This window comes from Macrotis lagotis, chromosome 1, assembly GCF_037893015.1.
Source record: "Macrotis lagotis isolate mMagLag1 chromosome 1, bilby.v1.9.chrom.fasta, whole genome shotgun sequence".
NCBI classification, from domain to species: domain Eukaryota; kingdom Metazoa; phylum Chordata; class Mammalia; order Peramelemorphia; family Peramelidae; genus Macrotis; species Macrotis lagotis.
Window position 1 is genome coordinate 643,653,266 of NC_133658.1, and position 24,972 is coordinate 643,678,237.

At 42.4% G+C, this 24,972-nt stretch overlaps 1 protein-coding gene across 2 annotated transcripts in view; it reads right to left on the minus strand.

The window, feature by feature from the left end:
• Window positions 1–570: 570 nt before the first annotated feature.
• NECTIN1 (nectin cell adhesion molecule 1) overlaps window positions 571–24,972 on the minus strand; it is a 103,072-nt gene continuing 78,670 nt past the window's right edge. For both annotated transcript variants that reach the window (XM_074215270.1, XM_074215271.1), the window contains exons 3-6: window positions 23,589–23,891; window positions 22,847–22,964; window positions 19,953–20,104; window positions 571–5,914 (exon numbers count right to left, since the gene is read on the minus strand). In XM_074215270.1, the coding sequence (XP_074071371.1) occupies window positions 5,370–5,914; window positions 19,953–20,104; window positions 22,847–22,964; window positions 23,589–23,891 (1,118 nt within the window). In that variant the 3' untranslated portion in view covers window positions 571–5,369. The remainder of the gene's footprint in view (window positions 5,915–19,952; window positions 20,105–22,846; window positions 22,965–23,588; window positions 23,892–24,972) is intronic.

The following is a 24,972-nucleotide window of genomic DNA, read 5'->3' on the forward strand; positions in this document are numbered from 1 at the left end:
AGACTAAGTAAAAACTACAATTGTAGTTCCATCTTTGGTTAAAAAGATGGGGTCAGTTTACATACATGACTGGCCTCTTAAGGATCCCTTCCAGATTTAAAGCTATATGCCTATGGAGAACCAAGTGGTATAGGGGACAAAGAGTGGGAGAACTTCTAACTCAGGCCCATATTACACCAAGGACAAAATAGAAAGGAGAGAGGAGAGGTTAAGATCCAATTTTTCTTGGTCTCATTCAGAGACATTTAGGTTATTTTTTTGGGGGGGGGGGCAAGGCAATGGGGTTCAGTGGCTTGCCCAAGGCCACACAGCTAGGTGAGTAAGTGTCTGAGGCCGGATTTGAACTCAGGTACTCCTGACTCCAGGGCCGGTGCTCTATCCACTGTGCCACCTAGCTGCCCCTACTCAGAGGCATTTAAAGAAGGAGGGAGAGATTTCAGTGCCAAGCAGCTACTGGAGTCCTGCCTGCCCTGAGTCATGGACACCCCAAACCAAATCACCATTTTGGGGGGAAGTCAATCCTGGAAACTTAGATGGGAGAAAATGGCACACAAGAAAACAGAATTTGTTTTAAACTCTTTATTTATAAAAAAGTACATTTTTTTCCTCAGTACATTTTACCCATAATTTTTTTTTATACAAAGGGGAAACAAACACCCCATTCAATAGTCAGAACTGGGAATCTGGCAGGCCCATCCCCTGGTAATGCTTCACTCAACCAAAGAAATAAGGGGAAGGTGGGAAGGGAAAAAAGGCAGCTCATTACAATCTTGGGCAAGGAGGGGCCTTCTCCTTGATTTGTTTCTTTACAAAAAAAAAAAAAAATAACACAAAAACTCCACTTAAAACACATATCTTTACTCCCTCACCCAGTTCTCCTGGGTTTCCCATCTGAGCCATCAAGAGTATCAGTACTGAGAAATCTCAACTTGGGCTCTTAGCATTTCACATAGTCCAACTTGCTACTCAGATCCTTGATGCTGGGAAGTGGAGGGATTTAAGGGGAGTGGGAAAGATATCTTCTCCCCATTGATCCCATGGGGCCAGAAAAGACATGACCAGCTATCCAGGTATCATTCACATGCAAATGTCCTTACTCTGATTGGATGGGATGTCAGGTGAGGCTGGACTGGAGAAGTCATCAGGGATTCCCAGAATCAATAAAGGGGCTTCCAACATCATCCCTCATCTTTCCTCCTCCAGCTCCTAGTGGTGCTTTGCAAAAGGATCAGGACCTTGGAGAGGTTTCTCTCTCCTGATCATCCTCTCTCCTTTCCTATGCATTCCAAGACTGGAGAGTCTTGGATCCCTTTTACTACTCTTTGTCCTTGGCTAGTCCCTCATCCCGCCTCTTCCCTAGCAACAGCATTACTAGCTCCCTGGTTCCTAGTTGGGACAAGTATTGCACATGTGATTTGGGTGGGTGGGTGGGGGAACAAAGAGTAGAAATGCCTGGTTTATTGGGACTGTCTTTTTCTCTTAGTGACTCCATGGAGGTTGGTCTTTTTGAGAAGATCAGAAAGGCATTTCCCCCTGCAGTGCTTCATTCAAAAAAGGTCAAGCCCACCCCTCTAGGGGAGTGTGTATGTGTGTATCTGCAAGCTGCCCATGTCTGAGCATGTATATATACCTATACATGTGTGATATGGACATGTACATCTACATGTGTCTCTGCGTATATATTAACACAAGCATTAGGTGTCTGCCTATGTTTGTATGTAGCTGTTTTGTGTCTGACAAAGGTGAGGGAGCTCAGATGCCTTACATGGTGGAATAAGAATGAAAAATTCTGTAATTAAATAAGAGAAAAGAAGAGCAGTGGGTGGATTGGTGGGGATTCCACCACAAGAGGCAAGAAGGAAATGGTTGGAGTGGCTGCTGTACAAATCATCCCCAATTCATTTTCACTTTCTGCAAAGCCAACCTTGACTGAAGCATAGCTTGCATTGTGAAGATGTCTATCCTTCCCAGTTGGCTGGGTAATCTATAATGGCACTGGGCATCCTTCCTGTGAGGTGCCATATGCCATAACAGCAAAAGAGATCATGCTAGAAGGGGATCTAGAGACCTTTGCTGCTTGTCTAACCCTTGTACCATTTCTGGTTTATGTCTACCTGAGAACAAATACATAAGTGATATCATTCTTCAAATTTACTCAGGGAGTTCCTGGCATGGAGAAGCAAAGGACTCAAGAAGATAACCACTCCAGTATCCTTGGTTCTTTTGAAGGCTGTAGCAGTGATTGGGCCACCTGGGAAGCAGCTGCTAGGTTCAGGGGAAGGGGATGTCTTGATACATCCCTTATGTGCTCTGCTCTTTGTGCTTTACTTTAGAAGTTGAAAGGGAAGGGTATAAGGAGAAAGACACTAGGATTTAGGAGGATACTTTATCAGTAGGTAGAAAGGATGGGGAAGTCATTGATTCTAGGATTCCAGAAGATGCCAGATTGGGAGAATGGGTTAAGAACAGACTGTAGTGGAAGAATTGAGGAAAAAAGAATACTTCTAACAGACCACTGGCTGTGGCTCCTTTCTGGATAGAACAAACAGAAGTTGATCATAGAGGAAGATATGAAGTGAGATAAGCCAAGGTTGGCAGAGCATAAAAGAAGGGAAGGGTATGGAAGAGGGGAAAAGAAAGTGTTAATACTGCTGGGGGAGACAGCATCTGGGAGGGACTCTCTGGATACAGGCCCAGAGCTGGTTTTGCCCCCACCATGGTCAAAGAGGTCTCAGAATTGCTCTGACCCACCTTCCCCAATACCAGGCTTGCAAGAGAAGGGTCAGCCATTAAGTCAGCATGGCTTGAGACTTCTGCTACATGGCTACTGGGCTGCCCACTAGGAAGTTAAAGATAGGGGTCTAGTGGTCAAGGGCTTTGGGCTACCATCACTGCCCAAGCTGCAGGCAGTTTAGGGGTCAGAAGTTGACTGGGAAGCTCACGCATGTTCAAAGATGTAGGGGATGGTGGGATGAGAGGAGGACCAGGGCAATAAGGGTGACAAAAGTCTCTGTAACATAGCAGCACCTGGGTGAGAGGATGGTTTTCTGGGTAGTAATACCCTAATATTTTCAGCAAGAATAATTAATTATCTAGGTGAAATCTCTCATTTTATAAATGAGGAAATTAAGGCCCAGTTAGAGGTTACATGAGTATCTATAGTGGCATCAGGTATAGGTGAAATGAGCAAATGGTAATGTTGCCCAAATGTATACTCTCCAGGATGTATGTCCCTGTACCCCACCCCACCCCACCCCCCACCAAATTGCCTGTCATTCCATAGAACCACTCTCTCTCTAGTTATGACCTTTGGTTGGATCAAGTGGGATCCAGAACTCTGCCTGTGAGTAGGAATTGTTGATCAGACAGCATTTTCAATCCTTATTTCCTGATATCTGTCTCTGATGCCCTTTGTGGGAAGGGACTTCACTGTCAAAGTCAAAGAGTTTTCTCCTCCCATGCTCATCACTCCAAATTTAGGGACTTAGGGAGAGGGAAGGAAGGCTGTTGCAAAGTCTCCCTTCCCTCTGAGGGTTGAGGGGATTGAGGCACTTTGAATTTGGATAGTAGACAGAGGAAGGAAGGAATTCCCTCTATGCTGAGCCCTTTCTCTCTTTCCATTTATAGGTAGGGAACATTTCTGGAAAACAACTCATTGAGGGGAAACCACAGAGCCAGGGACCAAGTGAAGCCCTGAATTACTCTGGATGTCTTCTCCATGGTCTTCCTTTGGCAGAAGGACATGATGAAGTCTTAAAGAGGACAGTGGAAGTGACAAACAGCAGATGAACTCTCCAGGGCTTGAACTCAGGAATCCATCTGCCCTCTTGCCCTTTTAATTAAACTTTGAAACTTCACAAGTATTGGCATGCATATAGTATATCATTAGTCTGTACTCTTCAGAGTTTTATACATTGCTCTTATGAATTTTGATGAACTCTTCTCTCCCATCCCTACACACACACACACACACACACACACACACAGAGCATTTCTGCACCTTTAACTTCCTACATAATTCCCTTCTAGTACTGAAAGTCCTTGGGACCTCCTCCTCTAAAGATTTGGGGAGCTGGAATTGGTTTTGGCTGTGTATGGGGAGTGGGGGTACTGCAAGAGAGAAAACCAAGAAATATCAGCACCTTAAATAGCAAGATGGGTTGGGATTAAGACACAAAGGCTTAGAATTTGAGTTTAAATTGGTCTAGTCAGGTGGCCCAGATTAGGGATTTCTCTGATTTGATCTTCTTCAGATCTTAGCTTTTCTTCTTGAGACTCCTTTCTTCAGCTGGGAAGCATTCCCATTTTTTTTTGAAAGATGTGCTGAATGGGGGAATAAGGACAGAGAAGAAGTGGCACACCCTAGGCATCGTTCACCTGGAGTAAAGCCTATGGCTGAGGATAGTAAGATATTGGTGCTCCTGTAAGGGACAGGGGACACCAGAGAAGAAATCACAATGCTGTGTGTGTGTGTGTGTGTGTGTGTGTGTGTGCGTGTGCGTGTGGTGTGTGTGTGTGTGTGTGTGTGTATGTGTGTAACAGTGACACACATACACACATGCTGGAGTCTAAGAGAGGATCCAAATCATGGTCAACCTAACCCTTTGTTAGGCAGTGAGGAAAAAAAATGCAAAATATATTCTGACCAGTGAAGGCATATCTGACCTAGAAGTCAAGAACCCCAATTTTTCTTATTTAAAAGGTCTCCTTGGAGGCAGTGGTCCAATTCCATCACTTCGCTTCCTCTAATCCTTCATCCCTTCCATTTGGGATAAGTCAGGGCTGTCTTTAATCATTCATTCACTCTAGCTAAATCATAGTGGGTTGAAAGAGGAAGTGATCCTAGGTTCACCCAGCCTAGGAAAAGGGAATAGTATTGGGGAGGGAGATGAGTTGGGTTTCTTCCAGGGAGCCCTCCCCCTCCATAAAGAAAAAAAAATGAAGACAACATATAAACAAATTCCAGTGTTTGGGGACAGGGGATGAGGGGGTGAAGGGAGATGGCTGGGTATCATTGCCCCCTCATATCCCAGGGTCAAGAACACAACAAGACATGAACAGGTTCCATATACACGGGGCAGATAGTAGTCAAAGGAAAGTACAGGAACACCAAAGCCACAGTTGAACACAATACCACAGGAAGTGGGGGTAAGGGGTGAAGGAGGGGGCAGGGAGCAGAAGGCAGTCATCCAGGAAAGAGATAAAAAATAAAGTAGCCCCCTGCCCCAGTTTGATCCTTCCCCCATATACCTTTAGAGTGTAGTGGGGGGCTTCAGGGCGGGGCACTTGAGTCTCTGTTGAGCTCCTTGGGGACCTGGGGGCTGGGGACGTGCGGGTGAGGGGGACAGGGAGTGGGCATAGAGGTGGGGCTACACATACCACTCTTTCTTGGAAATGAAAGACCCATCATTCTGAGAAACCATGTTCTCAGCCAAGTCCAGCTGCTCAGGGTCATACTGGTAGCCAAGAGTCCGGTCCCCATAACCGTCAGATCGGGCTTCTGCCTCATCCACTGTGAAGTAGGGCCGTTTGACGTCCTCATCAAACTTAGGGTGTGGGGGCCCAATCTTCCTCTCACCCCCACCCTCCTCCTCCTCTTCTTCTTCATAGCTGCTCCCACCCAGTGGTCCAGGCTTCTTCTCATCATCTGAGTCGTCGGGGTACTGGAGGTTCTGGGCCATGGGGGGATGGTGTTGTGGAATGCCCGCCTTGCTATAGCCATTTCCGTAGACATGCTTCTTGGTACTGTAGTCGCCTTTGAAGGTGTGTCGGCGCCGGCGGAAGTAGACCACAAGCACCAAAGCCACAACCAGCACCAGGATGATGCCCCCTACCACGCCCCCAATGATGGGCGTGGGGACGCCGGACCCAGATCGCTTGTCGTGTTCAGTTGGAGACGGGGTGTAGGGGAACTCTGGGTAAGGAAAAGAGATGGAAGGGGGACAGTGTCAGTGTCTCTCTGCCTCTCAGGCTTGCTGGGGTTAGGATTAGGGTAGGAGGTGGGAGCATAGGGAGGGAAAAGCCAGGAAGAGAATGGGAGTGGGGGGAGGGGGGAATTACCCCAAGAATGTGGCTTAGCCTGGTGACCCTGTGTTTTCCCCCATCCCTAAAACAGAGGGATTGTGGGATTCTGAACCTGTCAGCTTTCTGTCCTCCACCATATCTAAAGCCCTGCTGAGTAATTTGTAATCAGAGCAAGAGAGAGGCTAAAGAGAGAGACAGAAGATAGTGCCCATAGTATCTTTGAGCAATCCTAGCTAATTCCTCAGAAATAATGCCAGCTCAATTCCCTAGCCTGAGAATCACCTACAAACCTCAATTCCTTCTGACGTCTTTATGAGAATGATACTTTCTCTGTAGGTATATGTGATAGACGCTGTGGCTAACTCTTCCTTGGGTTTTGAAGAATACTGGTCCAGGGAGGCACTAGTGAATGCCAGGCCATTCTCTGGGTCAAAGGGAGAAGGAATTCTTGGATGTTAGACATCAGATTGATGCTAGACCCATGTCAATGACCTGGTGTGGGGGGGAAGAGGGGAGTGAAAATGAGGGAGTTGGATGTCCAAGCTGGACACTCTGGTTCTCCTATTTGGAGTCTTGCCCAGATCACATGGTGTTGAGCATCCAGGCACTTGTAATATGAATGAGATGAGGATGTGAAACATGTTTGGACAAGGCAAGAAAGGGGTTTCCATCAGGAGGTGGAGAGAGCTGTTTGCACACAGAAAGAAGTGTGTCTGACCAAGAGCATTCATGGGATATTAGTCTAGGTATCTAGTTGTCTGAATAGAAAAGAAGCTACACTAGAGACATCAGATTTCCTTGAATGAAAAGGAACAATTATAGAGAGGTGGTTTTTTTTTGAAAAGTAGCACCAATTGAGTGTTGGGCACATTTAGGTTTCACAGAAAGCAGAGCAGCCTAAATTTGAACCAATATGGCACATGTATTAGACATGCACATGCATAAAAATAGTTTTTGCACATGTACTCACATAGAACAACCTCAGAGATAGTGGGGAAATAGTGTTGGAATAACCATATCATAGTATTTAGAGCTAGAAAAGCTCCTGGAGATCACCTAACTTCTTTATATTTTTCAGGGGAAGAAATTGAAGTCCAGGAAGAAGTTGTGAGACTATGGATAAATAAATCTAGTTTTTCCAGGCCAGTTTCTTCAATTGCAAATTGATGGGGTTGGCTCAGCCAAATTATGTGGTTCATAACATTACAAACTCACTCAACTTGGAGGTGAAAGGGACCTCAGAAGTCATCTAGTCAAATGTCCTCCTATATAAGATGAGAAGCCTGAAGTCCATAGAGGTTAAGTGACTTTTCCAGGGTCAGTCAGCTCATTAATAGTACAACCAAGGTTGGAATGAACTCCCTTTGGCTCCAACTGCAGTATTCTTTCCACTATCATTGCCTGATTACATAGCTTATAAGGTGGCTTAACATGTTGGAAAATTGTAGTTTTTGGTCAGCAAATATCCCTGGGAGTTCATATACTTATTTCTATGTTGATCACAGGGTGCATGTTTATCTATGGGAATGAGAAAACACTTGAGACAAAGACAGGCACAAGGATGTATGCATTGCAAAAATACACTGGTCTACAGGACAAACCCACTCCAAACCACCAACCTCCCAACGGCCCTATATGTATGCTGATTACATGTGTACCTTCTTGGTCCCAAGATACTCCTTCCTATTTTTAGGCTGAATATATTTTAAAGAGAGATCATAAGGAGACATGTGCAACTAGTCCATTGAGAGGGATGTCTGCTATGGGGGGAAATGGAGGCCCAGTAACTGATTATCTATAATCAGTGTCCAAACACAGACTATCTCCCCAAGTCCACCCAGCAATCCTCTTTCCTGTCTGGCCTGCCCCCCCCAACCTTGCTCCTCTCCTGTTGAGACTGAAAGAGGGTTACACTCTAACAGATGGAAACAGCTGGTGTCTTTGGTTGTTTGGGGAAGAGGATGGGGGAAGGAAAAGCTTACAGAATCCCAGAAGGAGAGTGTCTATACTAGAGATCTAGGCAGACTGATGGGAAGGTGGGAGATGAGATGGAAGAGGGGACTGGAGAGAAGGAGGAATAAATAGGGGGGAAGGGAAATTAGGATAGAATAGAATGAGGGGAAGTGGGAGAGAAGGAGTAAGGGAAGGGAGGGAAAGATAGAAGGAGAGAGGGAGGGAAAAAGAGAAAGAGAAAGAATTAAGTAGACAGGTAGAAATGATGAAGAAAGGGAAAAAAAGAAAAGAGGAGTAGTGATGAAGTTACTAGCTCATGCCCATGAGACAGAACAGTAGCTGACTGCAAAGTTGTATTATATAGGGTAGTGAATAAACCTGGTGACTTTTCCCCTTAATTCCTGTTTCCCCAATCCCTTTGGTATGGGGTTTCATTGTGGACAGAACAGTGACTGGAATATGCTTGTATTTAAAGTTAGGCAGGACTTTCTAAGAGAGATTTTTAAGTCCAGCCTCCTCATCAACCCCCATTTTACTTAGGAGTCCCCAAGATAGTAACAAGATAGTAAATAGACATGAGTCAGAACTTGAACTCAGGCCCCTGATTCCAATGCTTTTTCCTCGCTGTACCATAGGAGGTCCTACAGAGGGACAAAAAGGCTTAAAGGAAAAAGAGAGTAGAAGAGAGGAACCAGGGGAGAGACAGCACTCAAGAGGGGCAGGGTCAAAGGCTTCAGGTCTAAGAAAGGGTCAGAGCAAGGCAGCCTGCTGGCCATTCCTAGCACCACCACTGGGTGGCTCCTGAGACCAGGGTTGGCCTCAGGAGCCCTGGTGCAGATTAAAAAGAAAGCCCATAGAAAGATCTAAATCTAGGTTTCAGGCCACCAGGGCTTATCTCATCTTTCACTCTATTACACAAAACAGAGCAGGAAACAGGGCAGGCTCCAGGAGCCTCTGCCCCTGGAAATTAAGGTGACAGGGATTGCAAGTAGTCTTTCCCCCTTCTTTGCCTTCCCAGCCTTTCAGTTACAGTACTCATTCATTTTCCATGTATCCTGGTCGTATTGACTGACTGACTCTTCCCATGAGAAAAAGGGAAGATAAAATTCCTTGCCCCAGCTCAGGCTCAAGGGTAGAAAGAACACTAGAGAGCACTAGTCAGGAGACTAGGTTCTAACCCCACCTGTTCCCATGCTAGATTGCAGTCTTGGGAAAGTTGCTTAATTAACCTCTCTGAAACCATTTCCTTGTCTGTAAAATGAGGGGATTGCCCTTATTGGTCTCAAAGGCCCTTCTAAAATCTGAACTCTTTGTTTCCCACAGTGAGTTCTCACCATGTGGGAATGGTTTCAGACATCCTGTTGACCAAACAATAAATCTCCTATAAAGTATCTCTGATGACGAAAAGCAGTGGGATAAATAAGAGTCCCACTTATACTACCTACTATTCTCATGGGAAAACTGCCAAAAGCTGAGATGTAGTTGTCCTGCTAAAAATCCTAGAAACAACTCCCCCTTTTGGAACTTTATCTGCTTAGCCCCTGTTGAGGGTCTTATGCCTCCCTCCTCATTTCACCTAATTTTTTTTTCATCTATCTTAGTTTCCCATCCCATTTATAGCCCTACCTATTTATCAGATTGTGCACCTGCTCACCACCTGGAAGGGGAGGACTTTTTATATGGGGCCATCAAGGCAGGTGGCAGTAATCCTACCTTCTCCTGGACTAACCTTCAGAAACCATTTTCTGCCTGTACCTCCACCATTTTTCCTCTCTACACCTAAACTTACTCCTCATTCATTCATTCAATAAATATTTACTTAGTTCTTATTGTGTTGTGTAAAGAGTAGAAACTATCAGTAAAGACAAGAAATAAAAACAGTCCTTGGCCTTGGGAAGCTTAGTCCAGTGAAGGAGATGGGACTTGCTGATATTTATATGGTACATTCTTGTCAACTCCTCTATCCAAACTCTTGGTCTTCTGACTTTGCCAAGCTGTGTAGGGATGCAGACAAATCTCTCTAGATCTCAGTTTCCTCATTTGCAAAAATGAAGGGGTTGATCTGGATGAGCTCCAAGTCCCTTTCAGATTTAGTCTATGATTGTTCCACAAACCCAAAGAATGCTACAGACAATGAATTCAGAGGTAGGAGAGGTCTCTGTGGCTTGGGGTATCCAGGGAAGACTTCAGAAAGTATTTGAGCAGAGTCTTGAAGGATGTGAAGGACTTTTAGAGTCAAAAAAATGGACAAATTCCAGGTGTAGGACATCAACCATCATACCATTGGGAAAACTTTATTTTCCTGAAGCCTTGGTAACATGAGAAGTCTTGATTTCCCCCCCTTCCCCTGCCTTTCTCTCCTTTCTGTTTCTATCGCTGGCACCTTTTTCTCTTCCTGTTCACTAACTGGCCTAATTCTTGACCCTCTGTTGTTCTTTTATTATTATTATTATTATTTTATTATTTAAAGATTTTATTTTTGAGTTTTACAATTTTTCCCCTGATCTTACTTCCCTCCCCCCACAGAATGCAATTTGTCAGTCTTTACATTATTTCCATAATATACATTAATCCAAATTGAATGTAATGAAAGAGAAATCATATCCTTAAGGAAGAAACATAAAGTATAAGAGATAGCAAGATCAGACAATAAGATATCAGGGTTTTTTCCCCCTAAATTAAAGGTAATAGCCCTTGATGTTTGTTCAAACTTCACAGTTCTTTCTCTGGATACAGATGGTATTTTCCATTGCAGAGAGCCCCAAATTGCCCCTGATTGTTGCACTGATGTAATGAGCAAGTCCATAATGGTTGATCATCACCCCCATATTGCTGTTAGGGTATATAGTGTTTTTCTGGTTCTGCTCATCTCACTCAGCATCAGTTCATGCAAATCCCTCCAGGCTTCCCTGAATTCCCATCCCTACTGGTTTCTTATAGAACAATAGTGTTCCATGACATACATATACCACAGTTTGCTAAGCCATTCCCCAACTGAAGGACATTTACTTGATTTCCAATTCTTTGCCACCACAAACAGGGCTGCAATGAATATTTTTGTACAAGTGATGTTTTTTACCCTTTTTCATCATTTCTTCAAGGCATAGACCCAGTAGTGGTATTGCTGGATCAAAGGGTATGCACATTTTTGTTGCCCTTTGGGCATAGTTCCAAATTTCTCTCCAGAAAGGTTGGATGAGTTCACATCTCCACCAACAATATAATAGTGTCCTAAATTTCCCACAACCCTTCCAACAATGATCATTATCCTTTCTGGTCATATTGGCCAGTCTGAGAGGTGTGAGGTGGTACCTCAGAGAAACTTTAATTTGCATTTCTCTAATAATTAATGATTTGGAGCAATTTTTCATATGGGTATGGATTGCTTTGATCTCATCTGTAAATTGCCTTTGCATATCCTTTGACAATTTCTCAATTGGGGAATGGCTTTTATAAAAAAAATTTTGACTCAGTTCTCTGTATATTTTAGAAATGAGTCCTTTGTCAGAAACATTAGTTGTAAAGATTGTTTCCCAGTTTACTACATTTCTTTTGATCTTGGGTTACAGTGGTTTTGTCTGTGCAAAAGCTTTTTAATTTAATGTAATCTAAATCATCTAGTTTGTTTTTAGTGATGTTTTTCATCTCTTCCTTAGTCATAAATTGCTTCCCTTTCCATAGATCTGACAGGTAAACTAGTCCTTGATCTTCTAGTTTGCTTATAGTATTGTTTTTCTGTGTCTAAATCCTGTATCCATTTGGATCTTATCTTGGTATAGGGTGTGAGGTGTTGGTCTAATCTAAGTTTCTTCCATATTAGCTTCCATTTTTCCTGGCAGTTTTTATCAAAGAGAGAGTTTTTGTCCCAATAGCTGAACTCTTTGGGTTTATCAAACAGCAGCTACTATAATTGTTTCCTGCTCTTGCACCTAGTCTATTCCACTGGTCTACCATACCACTCTATTTCTTAGCCAATACCAGACAGTTTTGATGACTGATGCTTTATAATACAATTTTAGATCAGGTAGGGCTAAGCTACCTTCTTTTGCACTTTTTTCATTAAATCCCTGGAAATTCCTGACTTTTTATTTCTTCATATGAATTTACTTATAACTTTTTCTAACTAATTTTTTGGAGTTTTGATTGATAGGGCACTAAGCAAATAGTTTAGTTTTGGTAGAATTGTCATTTTTATTATATTAGCTCTACCTATCCATGAGCAGTTGATGTTTGCCCAGTTATTTAAATCTGATTTTATTTGTGCTAGAAGTGTTTTATAATTGTTTTAAAAAAGTTTCTGGGTCTGCCTTGGCAAGTAGACTCCCAAGTATTTTATATTGTCTGAGGTTACTTTGAATGGGATTTCTCTTTCTAGTGCTTCCTGCTGTATCTTGCTAGACATGTATAGAAAAGTTGAGGATTTATGAGGATTTATTTTATATCCTGCAACTTTGTTAAAATTGCTAATTGTTTCCAGTAGTTTTGGGGGTGATTTCCTGGGGTTCTCTAGGTATACCATCATGTCCTCTGCAAAGAGTGAGAGTTTTGTCTCTTCCTTCCTAATTCTAATTCCTTCAATTTCTTTTTTCTTCTCTCATTGCTGAAGCTAACATTTCTAATATGATATTGAATAGTAGTGGTGATAATGGGCACCCTTGTTTCACCCCTGATCTTACTGGGAATGTCTCTAGCCTCTCCCCATTGAATATAATGCTTGTTGATGGTTTAAGATAGATACTATTTATTATTCTAAGGAACAGTCCATTTATTCCTACACTCTCTAGTGTTTTTAGTAGGAATGGGTGCTGTATTTTGTCAAAAGCTTTTTCAGCATCTATTGATATGATCATATAATTTCTGATAGATCTAACAGTTTTCCTCATATTGAACCAACCCTGCATTCCTGGGATGAATCCTACTTGGTCAAAATGTATTATCCTAGTGACAACTTGTAATCGTTTTGCTAAGATCCCTCTGTTCTTCTTGGTCTTTCTCCTTTCTCTTAGTGAACCATTCCTGTCCCACAATTTAACCAGTATGTTTATTCCCCAGATGTATATTCCTTCATCTTTTACTCCTTATTCAAATTACTACCCTGCCCTCTCCTATTGCTTACAGCATATCCATGCCTGGATCCTAAAGAAACTGATACTACCTTACTATATTCCCAAACTCTTTGTATTCAAAACCAAGCTCATGGTGTTCTCTCAGAAATCAGCTGCTTCTGTTAATTTCCCCCTTTCCAGTACTACTATCTACCTCAGCTGAGGCTCAAAATTACATCCCTTCTTGAGCATGGTCAGGAGAGTGGAATATACTGGATTTTATGGCAAGTAAACTGGGTTTGAAACCTGCTTTGGGGCCAACTAGATGGTGCAGTAGATAGAGTTACTGGCCCTGGAATCAGGAGGACCTGACTTCAAATGCAGCCTCAGGCATTTCCTAGATGTCAAGTCACTTAACCCCAATTGCCTCACAAAAAATAAATAAGGAAAAAAAAGGGAAAAAAACACAGCTGCTAAACTGCTTCTCTTACTTATTATCTGTATTGCCTTGGCAAAGTCCCTTACTTAATAGATCTTAATAGTTTTCCATCAATAAAATAAAAGGTTAGAAGAGACAGAAGATCTCTGTTCTAGATCACATGATTTCTCCAGTTCCCATATACCACCTGTTACCAAATCCTGTTGATTCTTTTTTTTTTGTAATGACTCTGCTACCAAGCACTTATAACATTAAGTCTTTTATATAGGTCTCTCTTACCTTCCCTTACCTCCAAATTTAAAGTGTGCTAAGACTTTGAATTCTCATTTTAATATTTAGTAGTTGTATGGTCAAGTTACTTAAATAACCTGAATTTCATTTTTCTTATGTATAAAATGAGAATAGCAATGCATGCTTTATCTCCAAGGACTGTGGTAAAGGAAGGCACTTTATAAACCCCAAATAGCTTCATCAATGTGACCGCTCCTAGATTCACCTTATTCATGCACCATTTTGGTTTACCACTCCCTTGCTTCAAAACCTTCAGAGGCTTGAAATTGTCCATAAGAAAAGTCAGCCTGGCATTCATACCTCTTCATAATTCAAGTCAATAAATATTTATTAAATTATTACAAAATACAGGACACTAGTACCACTTTAGTTGTTACCCAACTTTCTATCTCCCCAAATCTCAAATATAAGCCCTCTGCCATAGTCAGGCTGAGATCCTCACTGTGCCCTAAATAGGGCAAAGTTTTCACTCCTGTGTTTCCCACCAGGAATGCCCTTTTCCCCTTTCCCCAGGATCACCCTTTTCTCCCTTCTTGTCCCTTGGAATCTCCATCATCCTTCAGGTTTCTTTGAGTCCAATCTCCTTTATATATATGTGTGTGTGTGTGTGTGTGTGTGTGTGTGTGTATGTGTGTGTGTGTGTATGATTTTTCTTATCATCTTAGCCCACAATGACTTCCCCCTTTTTTTTTTTGAAATTCATTTAAAGATGATCTCTTTGAGGCCAAGGACCATATTATTGTCTTTCTTGCTCTTCCTAGTGCCAGGTATATAGTAGGTGCTTAATGAATGCTTATTGCTAATGATGGCAATTATTATAATTAATATTCATGTTGCTGCTTAACTATGCCCTGACCTGTATGGTATTTAAGCTGCTGCATGTGCTCTCCCTGAATGGACTGTAACTGTATTCTCCCCCTGGATATCGACTCCATGTGGGAGGGGGTTAAGAATTAGTCCTTGATTTCTGCAGTGGAAGCTCACTATAACAAATAGACATAAGGAAATAAGTTGGAAGGGACCCTTAGAGAGCTTCTAGTTCAACCTCTTTTTGAGACCTTGGCAAATGAAGTGACCAGTCCAAGGTCTAGTTAGCCAAGCAGCCTGCAGGAGGCAGGGGGATGACTCAAATGACTTTTCCAGGAAAGTATTCTGACACTAGGGTTCAGAAAGAGAGGGGAGGGATGGAGGCTTCATCCATTCCCTCCCAAACAGAGAAGGCTGTATGCTCAGGAATGAGGCATCCGCCTTTGCTGTTGCTGACTGACCCCCACCCCCTCTAGCCCTGCCAGCTGTCACATTCATCCAGTAGTTCCTGTCTCATTGCCAGCAGCAAGGCTTGGGGAGGAGGGGCAGCAGCTGGGAGCAGCTACAGAGGGAACTAAGCTGAGGGACTGTTCCTGCTGGCTGGCCAGTGCCCAGGTTACTGCCTCCCCTCCAAAGGATGGGAGGTCAAAGTCTGATGGACAGCTGGACTGGGGTGGGGTGGGGGGCAGAGTGGACATATGGGTGGGAACTGTGCTGGGTTATAACTTAGGCAAGGTGGCCTAAGCTTAGTATTTGGTATCAAAAGAAGGAATGGGCTTATTTCTTGGATCCAATGTTGGAAATGTTATGCTAGAAAGCAACAGGGTAGAGAAACCCCAAGAACTAGGGAGAAACTACATTTCCCAACATGCAATGTGGCTAGAGGAGAATCTGGGGCTCCACCTTTTAGAAGTAACTCCAACCATCCAGCTGTTGCAGCTGGGGTGCCTGTGCTAAGCCATCAAGAGGAAGATAGGAGGGACGCAGAGGGCCCAGCTAAACCAGTAGTGAGAATCAATCTTCCCTCTATGTACTCCACATACATGCTCATATATATACTCTCCCACAGGACCTGCACATTTGTTCACATCCACAAACTCACATTTGCTAGGATACATGGATACACAGACAAGTAATGATCATGTACTTCTCATCAAGGAAAAAGATCCCTTGAGAACAGGTTCAAACACTCATATACCTTATTCTCAATTGAAATCTTCCAAATGGAAATATCCATTAACTTAAAATAAAAGTCTTTTAAATGGGGAGAGACAATGTGTGAAGAAAAGGCGGGGGGGAATTATTCCTTAGGTGACAGAACTGGGATTATGGGATAGGCTTCTCTGGACAATGGGGATCTCTTTACCTTGTCTATGTAAAAAATAAAAGAAGTCTATGAAAGGGGAGGTGATCAGGGACAATTTAGGATTGTCTGTGATAGAGAATACCATCTGTATCCAGAGAAAGAACTGTGGAGTTTAACAAAGACCAAGGACTATTACCTTTAATTTAGGAAAAAAACCTGATATCTTATTGTCTGATCTTGCTATCTCTTTTACACACACACACATATATATACTATATGTATTTCTTCCTTAAAGATATGATTTTCTCTCTCATCACATTCAATTTGGATCAATATATACCATGGAAACAATATAAAGACTGGCAAATTGCATTCTGGGGGGGGGGTTGGGGGAGGGAAGTAAGATTGGAGGGAAATTGTAAAACTCAAAATAAATAAAATTTAAAAAAAAAGAAAGGGGAGGTGAATGAGCTATAAGTCAGGATATTTTCCTTACCTTACCATTAGCCCTTTGTTCACTAAGTTCTTGTATCTTTTGCTAAGTTTTCTTTAGGCTGATCAAATCCAAAAGATCCCACAAAATTGCAATCTTCTTTCATATCCCCAATTGGGAAAAGAGAATACAAAATTGGGGCAGAATATTTGTGATTTCTCTGAGACTAATTGGGCATGAAAGTCTTAGAAAGACATTCTGGTCCTACAAGGATCTCTGGGATGAGATTTCCCTTGAAGTATCTTGGAAGAAATTCAAGTCTGGGTGTCTTTTTCCAGGTGATCAGAGAGCACTAGTCAATTTACCTGGCGATAGAAGTAACACTGGGCCTGAGTTCTTTATTGGTTAAAATGAGGAAGTTATTGTGTCTGGTCCCCTCGGGCTCTAAACCTCTGAGTCTTTGATCCAACTCAGGAGATTATCCCAACCTGCATAAATCTAATTCTCACTGCCTATCCACACTACCTGCTAGGGACTTCACCATCTACCTCTTCTCTTCTGCAATTCCAAGTCATTCACCATAACCTTGGATAAGAGAAGACAGCATATAAGTGTCTTTATAATAGAAGCATGTTGGTGTGTGCTCCCACATACTAGTGTGTAGCAGCTGTGTGTATACATGTTATCTGTTTTTTCATACATGTTCCCTTCAGTCTGATTCATCCATTTAATCTCTTCTCTCCTTCCACTATCCTAGCCACATCACAGTTCCCTAAATAGACATATACCACCGGCCTCTCCAGGAGAGGCAGAAAAAGCTATTACAAAGATGAATGACCAGAATCAAATATTAAATTTTCACTTATCCATTTCCCTCTGGCCATCTCCCCAACCCATCAGAGTGACCAGGGTCCCCCAGCTCTGGGGAACTGTCCAGATCACTGAGGAGGGAATAGTGAGTACCTCTGCTTAAAGGGGGACTGGCTTCTCTCCACCTAGGATGGCCAGTATGGCAGGTGCAGTCCTGTCTGTGGTAGATGGCTCTGGGAAGAGGTTTTTGTGGTTGGGTGACAATCCTGAAATTGCTTTCAAGCCCAGGAACAAATATCCCTGTAATGGCTCAGCATGACCGGCTGAGTCCTCTTGAGCAGGGGTCTAATCAGCCCTTGGGGAGAGCTGGATAAACAGATCGTGGGCTCATGAATGATTCAATGAGCTTCAGCTTCCCCTCAGCTTGGCCTAACTAGGCAGACAACAATCCTGTCACCCTTCACTAAGTCCCCAAACTGTACTCTTGGGGTCTGGGGTGGGAGGAGAGATGTGTCTTGTTTACCCCTCCTCCTCCTACCCCTTTTGATGCTTCCAAAGCATTCCATTTCTCATTAATGTCAGGGATGTTATGTTGTCCCTGGTCAACTCTTCCCCTGAAATCAGCTTCTGGCATCAGTGACCCAATTTTGGGCACACCCCTCTTCAAGAAGCATCACCAACAGAATCACCATTACCATGATCAAGGCCATCATCCCCTCCACCATTAACCACCACAATCATTATTTCCAACATCTCTGGAAACATGAGATATTTCTCCTCTTCTTCCCCCACCCAAGTACCACAATCACTCTCCCAACAAATCCCACCCCAGCAAAGCACCACCAGTCCCCCTGCAACCACGATCACCAAAACAGCCAATACAATTCCCAACCTGAATCCATCACTTTGATTAGAGAGTGTTCTACTTAAATTTCATCCCTTCTCTTGTCTATTGATAGTCAGTTGTTTTGCTTCACTTCAGGACCCTTTCCCTACTTTTCTTTCTTTAGGCTCAGGTTAAAGTTTTCAGGTAATACAACTGATAATAACCCACACAGCAGCCATGGACTCCTTAAAACGTTGAGAGAAGCAAAAAAACTAAACGCTTTCCTAAGCTTCTGAGATTGGACATCCAAAGCTACTTCCAAGAGACTTGTGGGTCCTGAAGTTGATAATTATCCCATAGAGGAGAGGGAAAATAGAGTGAGAGTGAAATAAGAAATGGATCTTAGCTCAAATCAAGATTATTGGGTCTCCTTGACCTACCACCAACCATGCTTACTAATCTCTTTATAGGCAGTTTCTTCAGAGGTACCAATAGAAGATTAACCAGTAAGGAAAATTTTCTCTTTTCTCTGAAGGGGAAATTCAGGACAAGAATCTCCCTAGTGCCAGAATGAAAGATCTTTCATTCTATAAAGTCTTTGTTGATCTCACCAAAAGCTCCCTTTCCCAGGTGCTTCTCAGATGATATCTGGGGTCTTTTACAGCAATAAGTTCTTGCTCTTGTCATATCTCATCACACAAAGCACTTGAAACTCTTGCTTAGAGAGGGAGGAAAGTATGGTTTTTTTGCCCTGTCCCTTCTGTTTTCTAGTTGGAAGATGGGGCTGTTCTAGACTTTTCTCACTCCTGAATTCCATTTCTCTAGGGTGCACATGGTCAAACAGCCTAATATAAGCATGAGGTAGTGATTTTGCTAGTACAGGAAAGGGGCTCATGGGGATAAAGGAGAGAGAAGAGCAACTTATGGAAAGCCCCCAGGAGCAGGGCAGGTCTCTGATCACCCTGGGGATGGCTCCAGGGAATCTTTGAAGTTTATCTTTTCTGTTTTGTATGTGATACAAATTTGATCACAGAGGAGCTTTCCACCAAGTTCTGATAATATAACATCACTGCTCAGAGTTAATCAGCCAAAGTCAATCTTTGCCTCCACTTTATCTACCAAAATCCCTAGGGGATCATCCTATTTTGGGATGCTTTTTTCCTAACTCTACTAAAACTATTCTATGCAGTCTTTCTTATCTGTGACTACCTCAACACCCTCTGATAACCATCTTATTTGTTCCACCAACTCAGACAATACTTCCTTTCTTGATTAGCAGCTGTGTGGCATCACTTCCTGTGCAGAACACAAGCCTTCTGCTGTCCCTTCTCTGCTAATTATTTACCTGTATAATTCTAGGCAATTCATTTAACCTGGGCCTGAGTTTCCTCATCCGCAAAACTATCAGACTGGGTGATCTCCAAGTCCCCAACACTCTTGCTCTCAATTGACTATGCATAGCCTAACCATCTGATCAATACAACCAAACCAGATACTACATTCACCATGTGGCAACCATAGTATTTACAGGCATGTTGTCAAGAAGAAAATAAGGACACTTTATAGGTCTGGCTGAGTAAACCAGAACTGATCAAGAGAACACATGAGCTTTCTCTCAGCAGAACCTATAGGGAAATTCCAAACATCAGAACTTTGCCCTAATAACTCACCCCAAAAGAACAAATGATTTTCTTCCCCATTCATTCCATTCTTCCTCCTCCAGCCTCCTTTACTATGCCTAATACTTCCTCTCTCATCACTAACCTCAATCAAGCACAGAAGAAAGACAGCAAAGTGGGATTCCAGAGTTCAGGGGAAGGGAGGGGGGAGAGAGAGCACAAAAGCAAAGAGACAATAACCCCATCAGTAGCTCCAGTTGAGAGACAAGATCCAAGGTCCTAAGGCTCAGGTCAAACCTAGGGTACAAACCATAGTACCTTAGAAAGGGGGCCAAAGGAGGACAGAGCTGGGGATGGGGCTGGTGAGGGGTGGGGGTGGGGCAGTCATAAGCTTCCTACCTGTGATATTGACCTCTACCATGCCTGAGCGTGTGCCAATGGGATTGGTAGCTTCACATATGTAGGTACCAGACAGAGTATAGGTCACAGGCCCCTTGAAGAACAGGGTCTTGTTCTGAGTGTCCATACTTGAAGGAAGAGTACCATTCAATCTGCAGAAGAAAGAATAAAGTAATCATTCCTCCATCCATCCATCATGAGAAACATTTTCTTTTTATCTCCTGGACAAATCATGTCATGTCTCTTCCTCATCCCTGATTAATCTTACTTGGTTCCAGTTGAGAATGGAGGATTTTCCCTAAAAACAAATACACTCAAAAAGTGTTTCGAGAATTAAATTGTATCATCATACATACTATATACCTGCCACCAACTATACCCCTGCTAATGAGTTTTCCAGGTTTTTTTTAACATGTTGATTTATCCGATATGGCTAACATTTTTTACATGGTGATTTGTTCTACATCCCTTCCATTAGTGGTCTCAAGGACAAGGATGATGTTTCTTTCTTCTTCCACTTCTTCCACTTCTGTGATGCAGAGTAAAGCTGGGGAAGCTGGTGAACCTTTAGTCCCAGAGATGATTTTGGGAAGCATGACATGCTTATCCAAGCTGAAGTGGCACTATTATGTATCATTTTCCTTATGATAGTTCAACCTGACTGCTTTTGTGCCCTTTTATATTCTCTCTTTTAGCCGTCTCTGACAGGGCTGTCTGTATTCACCCTTCTAACTACACCCTTCTAGCTTCTCTGTCTGACCAGCCTGCCTCTATTTCTCAGCCCCCAGTGATTTTCTGTAACTGAGAGGCAAGGCTCATAAGAACCTTGGGTTGAAATGGGAGAGGGAAGAAGATGGAGAATCTGAATCCAACTATCTAGTTTCTCATCTTCCTGACATTTTTTTCCAGCCATGAAGACCAGAAATGAGGTGGTAAAGTAATTAATTTGAGGAGAGTAAAGGTTTGGGAGTGAAATCCCAAAGAACCCAGGAAGTCTGGATCATCCATCCTTTCTCCACCCTTTCCTCCTACTGTCAGCCTAAAATAATATAAGATTAAGTCAAGGAAAATGCATGATTCTGACCACTTTTCAAGGCCAGCTTTCCTAGGGATGAATTGTTTACAAGAAATATTGGAGGTTGGAGCAGTCTGAGTCAAGTTGAATAACTGAACATAAATGAAAACACATTTAGTATCTAGCAGCAGGGAGACATGATAAAGGAAGCCTATTATTAGATGACTTAATTGGAACACAAGAGAAAAGAGTGGGGTCTTGGTTAGAGTGATCCTCCCTTCTCTGACCTATACTAAAATACTTTTGACTTTTCTTGAAGGTATGGTGTGGAAAAGTAGCAAAAACAGAGATTTGAAGTCAGGAAAGATCTGAGTTTGAATTCTACCTCCAACACATGCTTGCAGAAACTCTGTTTCCCCATCTGAAAAAGGGGAATAATTAACGCCTGGAGTAAGCTGCTCAGGTCATGCATTTTCAGATTGGATTGGATGGCCTTAAAGGTCTCCTCCAACTCTGAAATGATTCTGTGAAAACATAATATGGGCAAAGTGTTTCACCTTAAAGTACTCTATATTTGTCAACTATCATTAGTATTAATTATTCCTGTCTCCTTACATTCAGTGGAGTTCAGACAGAAATATTATTATCATCATCATCATCACTACTATCTCCTCCCCATTTTTTCTACAATTATTTTTTTCTGCTTAATGTTCTACTGTTGACAATTGTACTAGTGGCTAAAATGATTTCTTTTTGTAACTGAATTAGAGTAGCAAGATGAAGATTCATTCTCTGTAGGCTTACAGAAAACATTTCTACTAGCAGAGAGGAATGACATGTACCTCCTTGTCCTGTTCCCACCTGGTTGTAATTTCTTCTATTTGGTCTCTGTTTTTAAAGAGTTTTGTTCTTTGTGGTTTGGAGATTATGAGGATTAGGCATGGCAGCCTTTGTTAATAACATTTTCCTTCAAGCATGGTCCCAAAGAAGAAATAAGAGAAGATTCATTCTCCTTGTAGCAGGAGAAATTCTTGGGGTGTGGTATATTGCAAAGGTTTTTTTAGATCTAGTCAATGTATGAACTGCTTTTGCTATTTTTTCCCTCTTTTGCTTCTTTAAAAAAATATTTATTTCTGGGAAGAAGTAGGAAGGAGGATACTTGGAGAAATTTTAACAAATTTTTATCCTAGGGGCAGCTAAGTGGCACAGTGGATAGAGCACCAGCCCTGGAGTCAGGAGGATCTGAGTTCAAATTCGGTTGCAGATGCTTAATAATTACTTAGCTGTGTGACCTTGTGCAAGTCACTTAATCCCATTACTTTGCAAAAAAACCCTCTAAAATTCTCATCCTTTTATTATCCTTTTATGTTAGTGATGATAATAAGATGCTACCTGCAGTGGTGTGTAGGTAAATGTTTAACTTCTTTTTCCAGGAAAATTGTAATGTGTCCATAACAGACTAAATTTAATCTAAATTTAAGTTTAGACAATCAACAAAACAAGAAATCAAGCTCTGCCATATAATATTTGCCCTTTTCCAAGGTGTAAATGCATACATTGAAAATTAATGCTGAGTCTAGCACATGGGTGGCTTACCTGTGTAACATTGAAGATTCTTATATTGGATAGTTAAGATTAGAGATTCTGGACAATATTTCTGCCTAAAGATTCTGCTTTTGATACTTTATAGTACAATTAAATGGTATGCTCTTTCATATATGCTTGTGGATTAATCCCCCCCTTATGATTAATAAGTCCTTATTCAACCTCAAATAAGCTTATCCATTGGAAAAAGGATAAATCTGGGGGATAGTAATCTTAGTGATGACCCAAATCTGGGACAATGAGGCTGAGCTAAGAAAAAACTGGAAATACTTACAGTTTCCATTGGTAATGGGTGACTGGAGGGTTGGCATCACACTGGCAAGTGAGTTTCACATCCATTCGTTTTAGGTACCAGTTGCCATCAAAGCCCTCAATGGTCACTTCAGGTTCATCTGTGGGTTGGGGGTGAGAGTGATGGTAGTGGTGGAGATTGATAGAGGAGAGGTCAGGGAGGAAGTGTTAATGAGAAAGGGATATAGGGAGAAGAGGCAAAATTGAAGGGAACAGTAATGTAGTACAGGAGAGAAAAGGGGGGATAAGAAATATGTTGGGGAGAGGAAGGGGTAGAGAGATGGAGGGGGCATGAGTATGAATAGGGAAAATGGGGAGAAAAGAATATATGAAAGAAGGCAAGAAGAGAGAAAGGAAGGAAAAGAGAAAAAAGAGGAGGATGAGAAGGAGTATAAAAAGGAAAAAGAACACACACACGTATACACAGAGAAAGAGAAAAGAGAGAAGGACAAAAAGAAGGGAAAGAGGGAGGGTTAAAAAAAGAAATACAAGAGGATAGAAAAGAGAAGACAGTGAATAAAAAGAAGGAAAGGATGAAAGAAAAGTGAAATGATGGGGAAATAATTTGGAGCCAAGGAAAGGAATAGCAGTTGGTCATTCAAGATCATTTTCACCCACAAGCCCCGAGACTGTTCCCCTTGAAACCCCTGCCTCCATTCGTCCCATTTTTCCATCTTTTTCTTTCCTCCTTTCCCTTCCCCTCCTCATCCCTTCCCCTGGCTCACACTGCACATTGAGGGTGATACTCTCACTGAATCGGTCCAGTTGGTAGTTCACAACACAAGCCAGAGGCTGCCGGTGGGCTTCTCGACTGGGCACTAGGCGATATCGGCTGATCACTGTCACTGTGCCATTGGGGTGCCGGATCTCCTGGAATTCAGCCTCCCCCTTCAGCCTGGTGTCCCATGAAACAGTACTGGCTGGTTTCCCATTGGCTGAGGTACAAGTGGCCACCAGGACCTTTTCTGTCTGTCCAGTTCTGGCTATCAGGGTTTTCTTTGTGCCTTCCATTGAGTTGTTTGGTTTGGCTGCCAAGAAATAAAACAGGGCATGATGAGAGCTCTGAGTCCCTCTCTTGACTTTACCTACTCTGATTTCTTTCCTCCCACTAATGAGGGAGAGGAAAATATGGAAGAGACAATATAAGTAAAAAGAAAGAAGCAACCTTTACTCTTGAAGACATTCCAATAGGGAAGACAACTAGGAGAATAATATACAGAATAAACACAAAGAGTAAATACAAATGTAGGATCAATAGAATGTTGTTTGGGAGAAAGCATGGATCAGGTTGGGGAATCAGAAGTCTCTTTTGGAAGGTAGTACTTAAGCAGTACATTGAAGGAAGAGAGGAATTCTCTGAAGCAGAAGTGAGGAAGGACAATGAAGGGAAGTAAGCACAAAGGACAGCTGAAGAGGAGAGTAATGTCCAACAAAGTTAGAAAGATATGCTGGGGTAAGTCTTATGAAGGGCTTTCTTTCAAAGTTCAAGAGAAGGGTTTAAATTTGACTTCAGAGGTCATAGAAAACCACTGAGTCAATAGAGTAGGGGAGTGACATGATCAAACCTGTCCTGGCAGAAGTGTGTAGGATGGACTAGAATGGGGAGAGATGTAAGGCAGGGGCAGGCTATTACCCCCTAGGTCTAGGTGCAAGGGGAGAAGGGTTGAAAATAAGATGATAAGTGGGTGAGAGAGGAGGTGGATGTTAAAGGGGTTATGGCCATAGAAATATCAAGACTTGGCAAGTGACTGAATATGTGGAATATGAGAATGAGGAGTCCATGACAATGGCAAGGTTTTGAACCTGGTAGACTGGAAAGGTGGGAGCCTCAGACAGAAATAGAGAAGTTTAGAAGACAGAAGCATTTAGGGGTGGAGAAAAGAAAATAAGCTCAATTTTAAACATGATGAATGAGGTTATCTTTGAAACATCCAGTTTGAAATATCCAATAAGCATCAGTGATGTGGTAGTTAAGTGATGTGATAGATCTGGGAGTCATCTACATGAAGTTTAAGTCATGGGGCAGCTAGGTGATACAGTGGCTAGAGCAATGGTCTTGGAGTCAGAAGGATCTGAGTTTAAATCTGCACTCAGGAACTTTACTAGCTG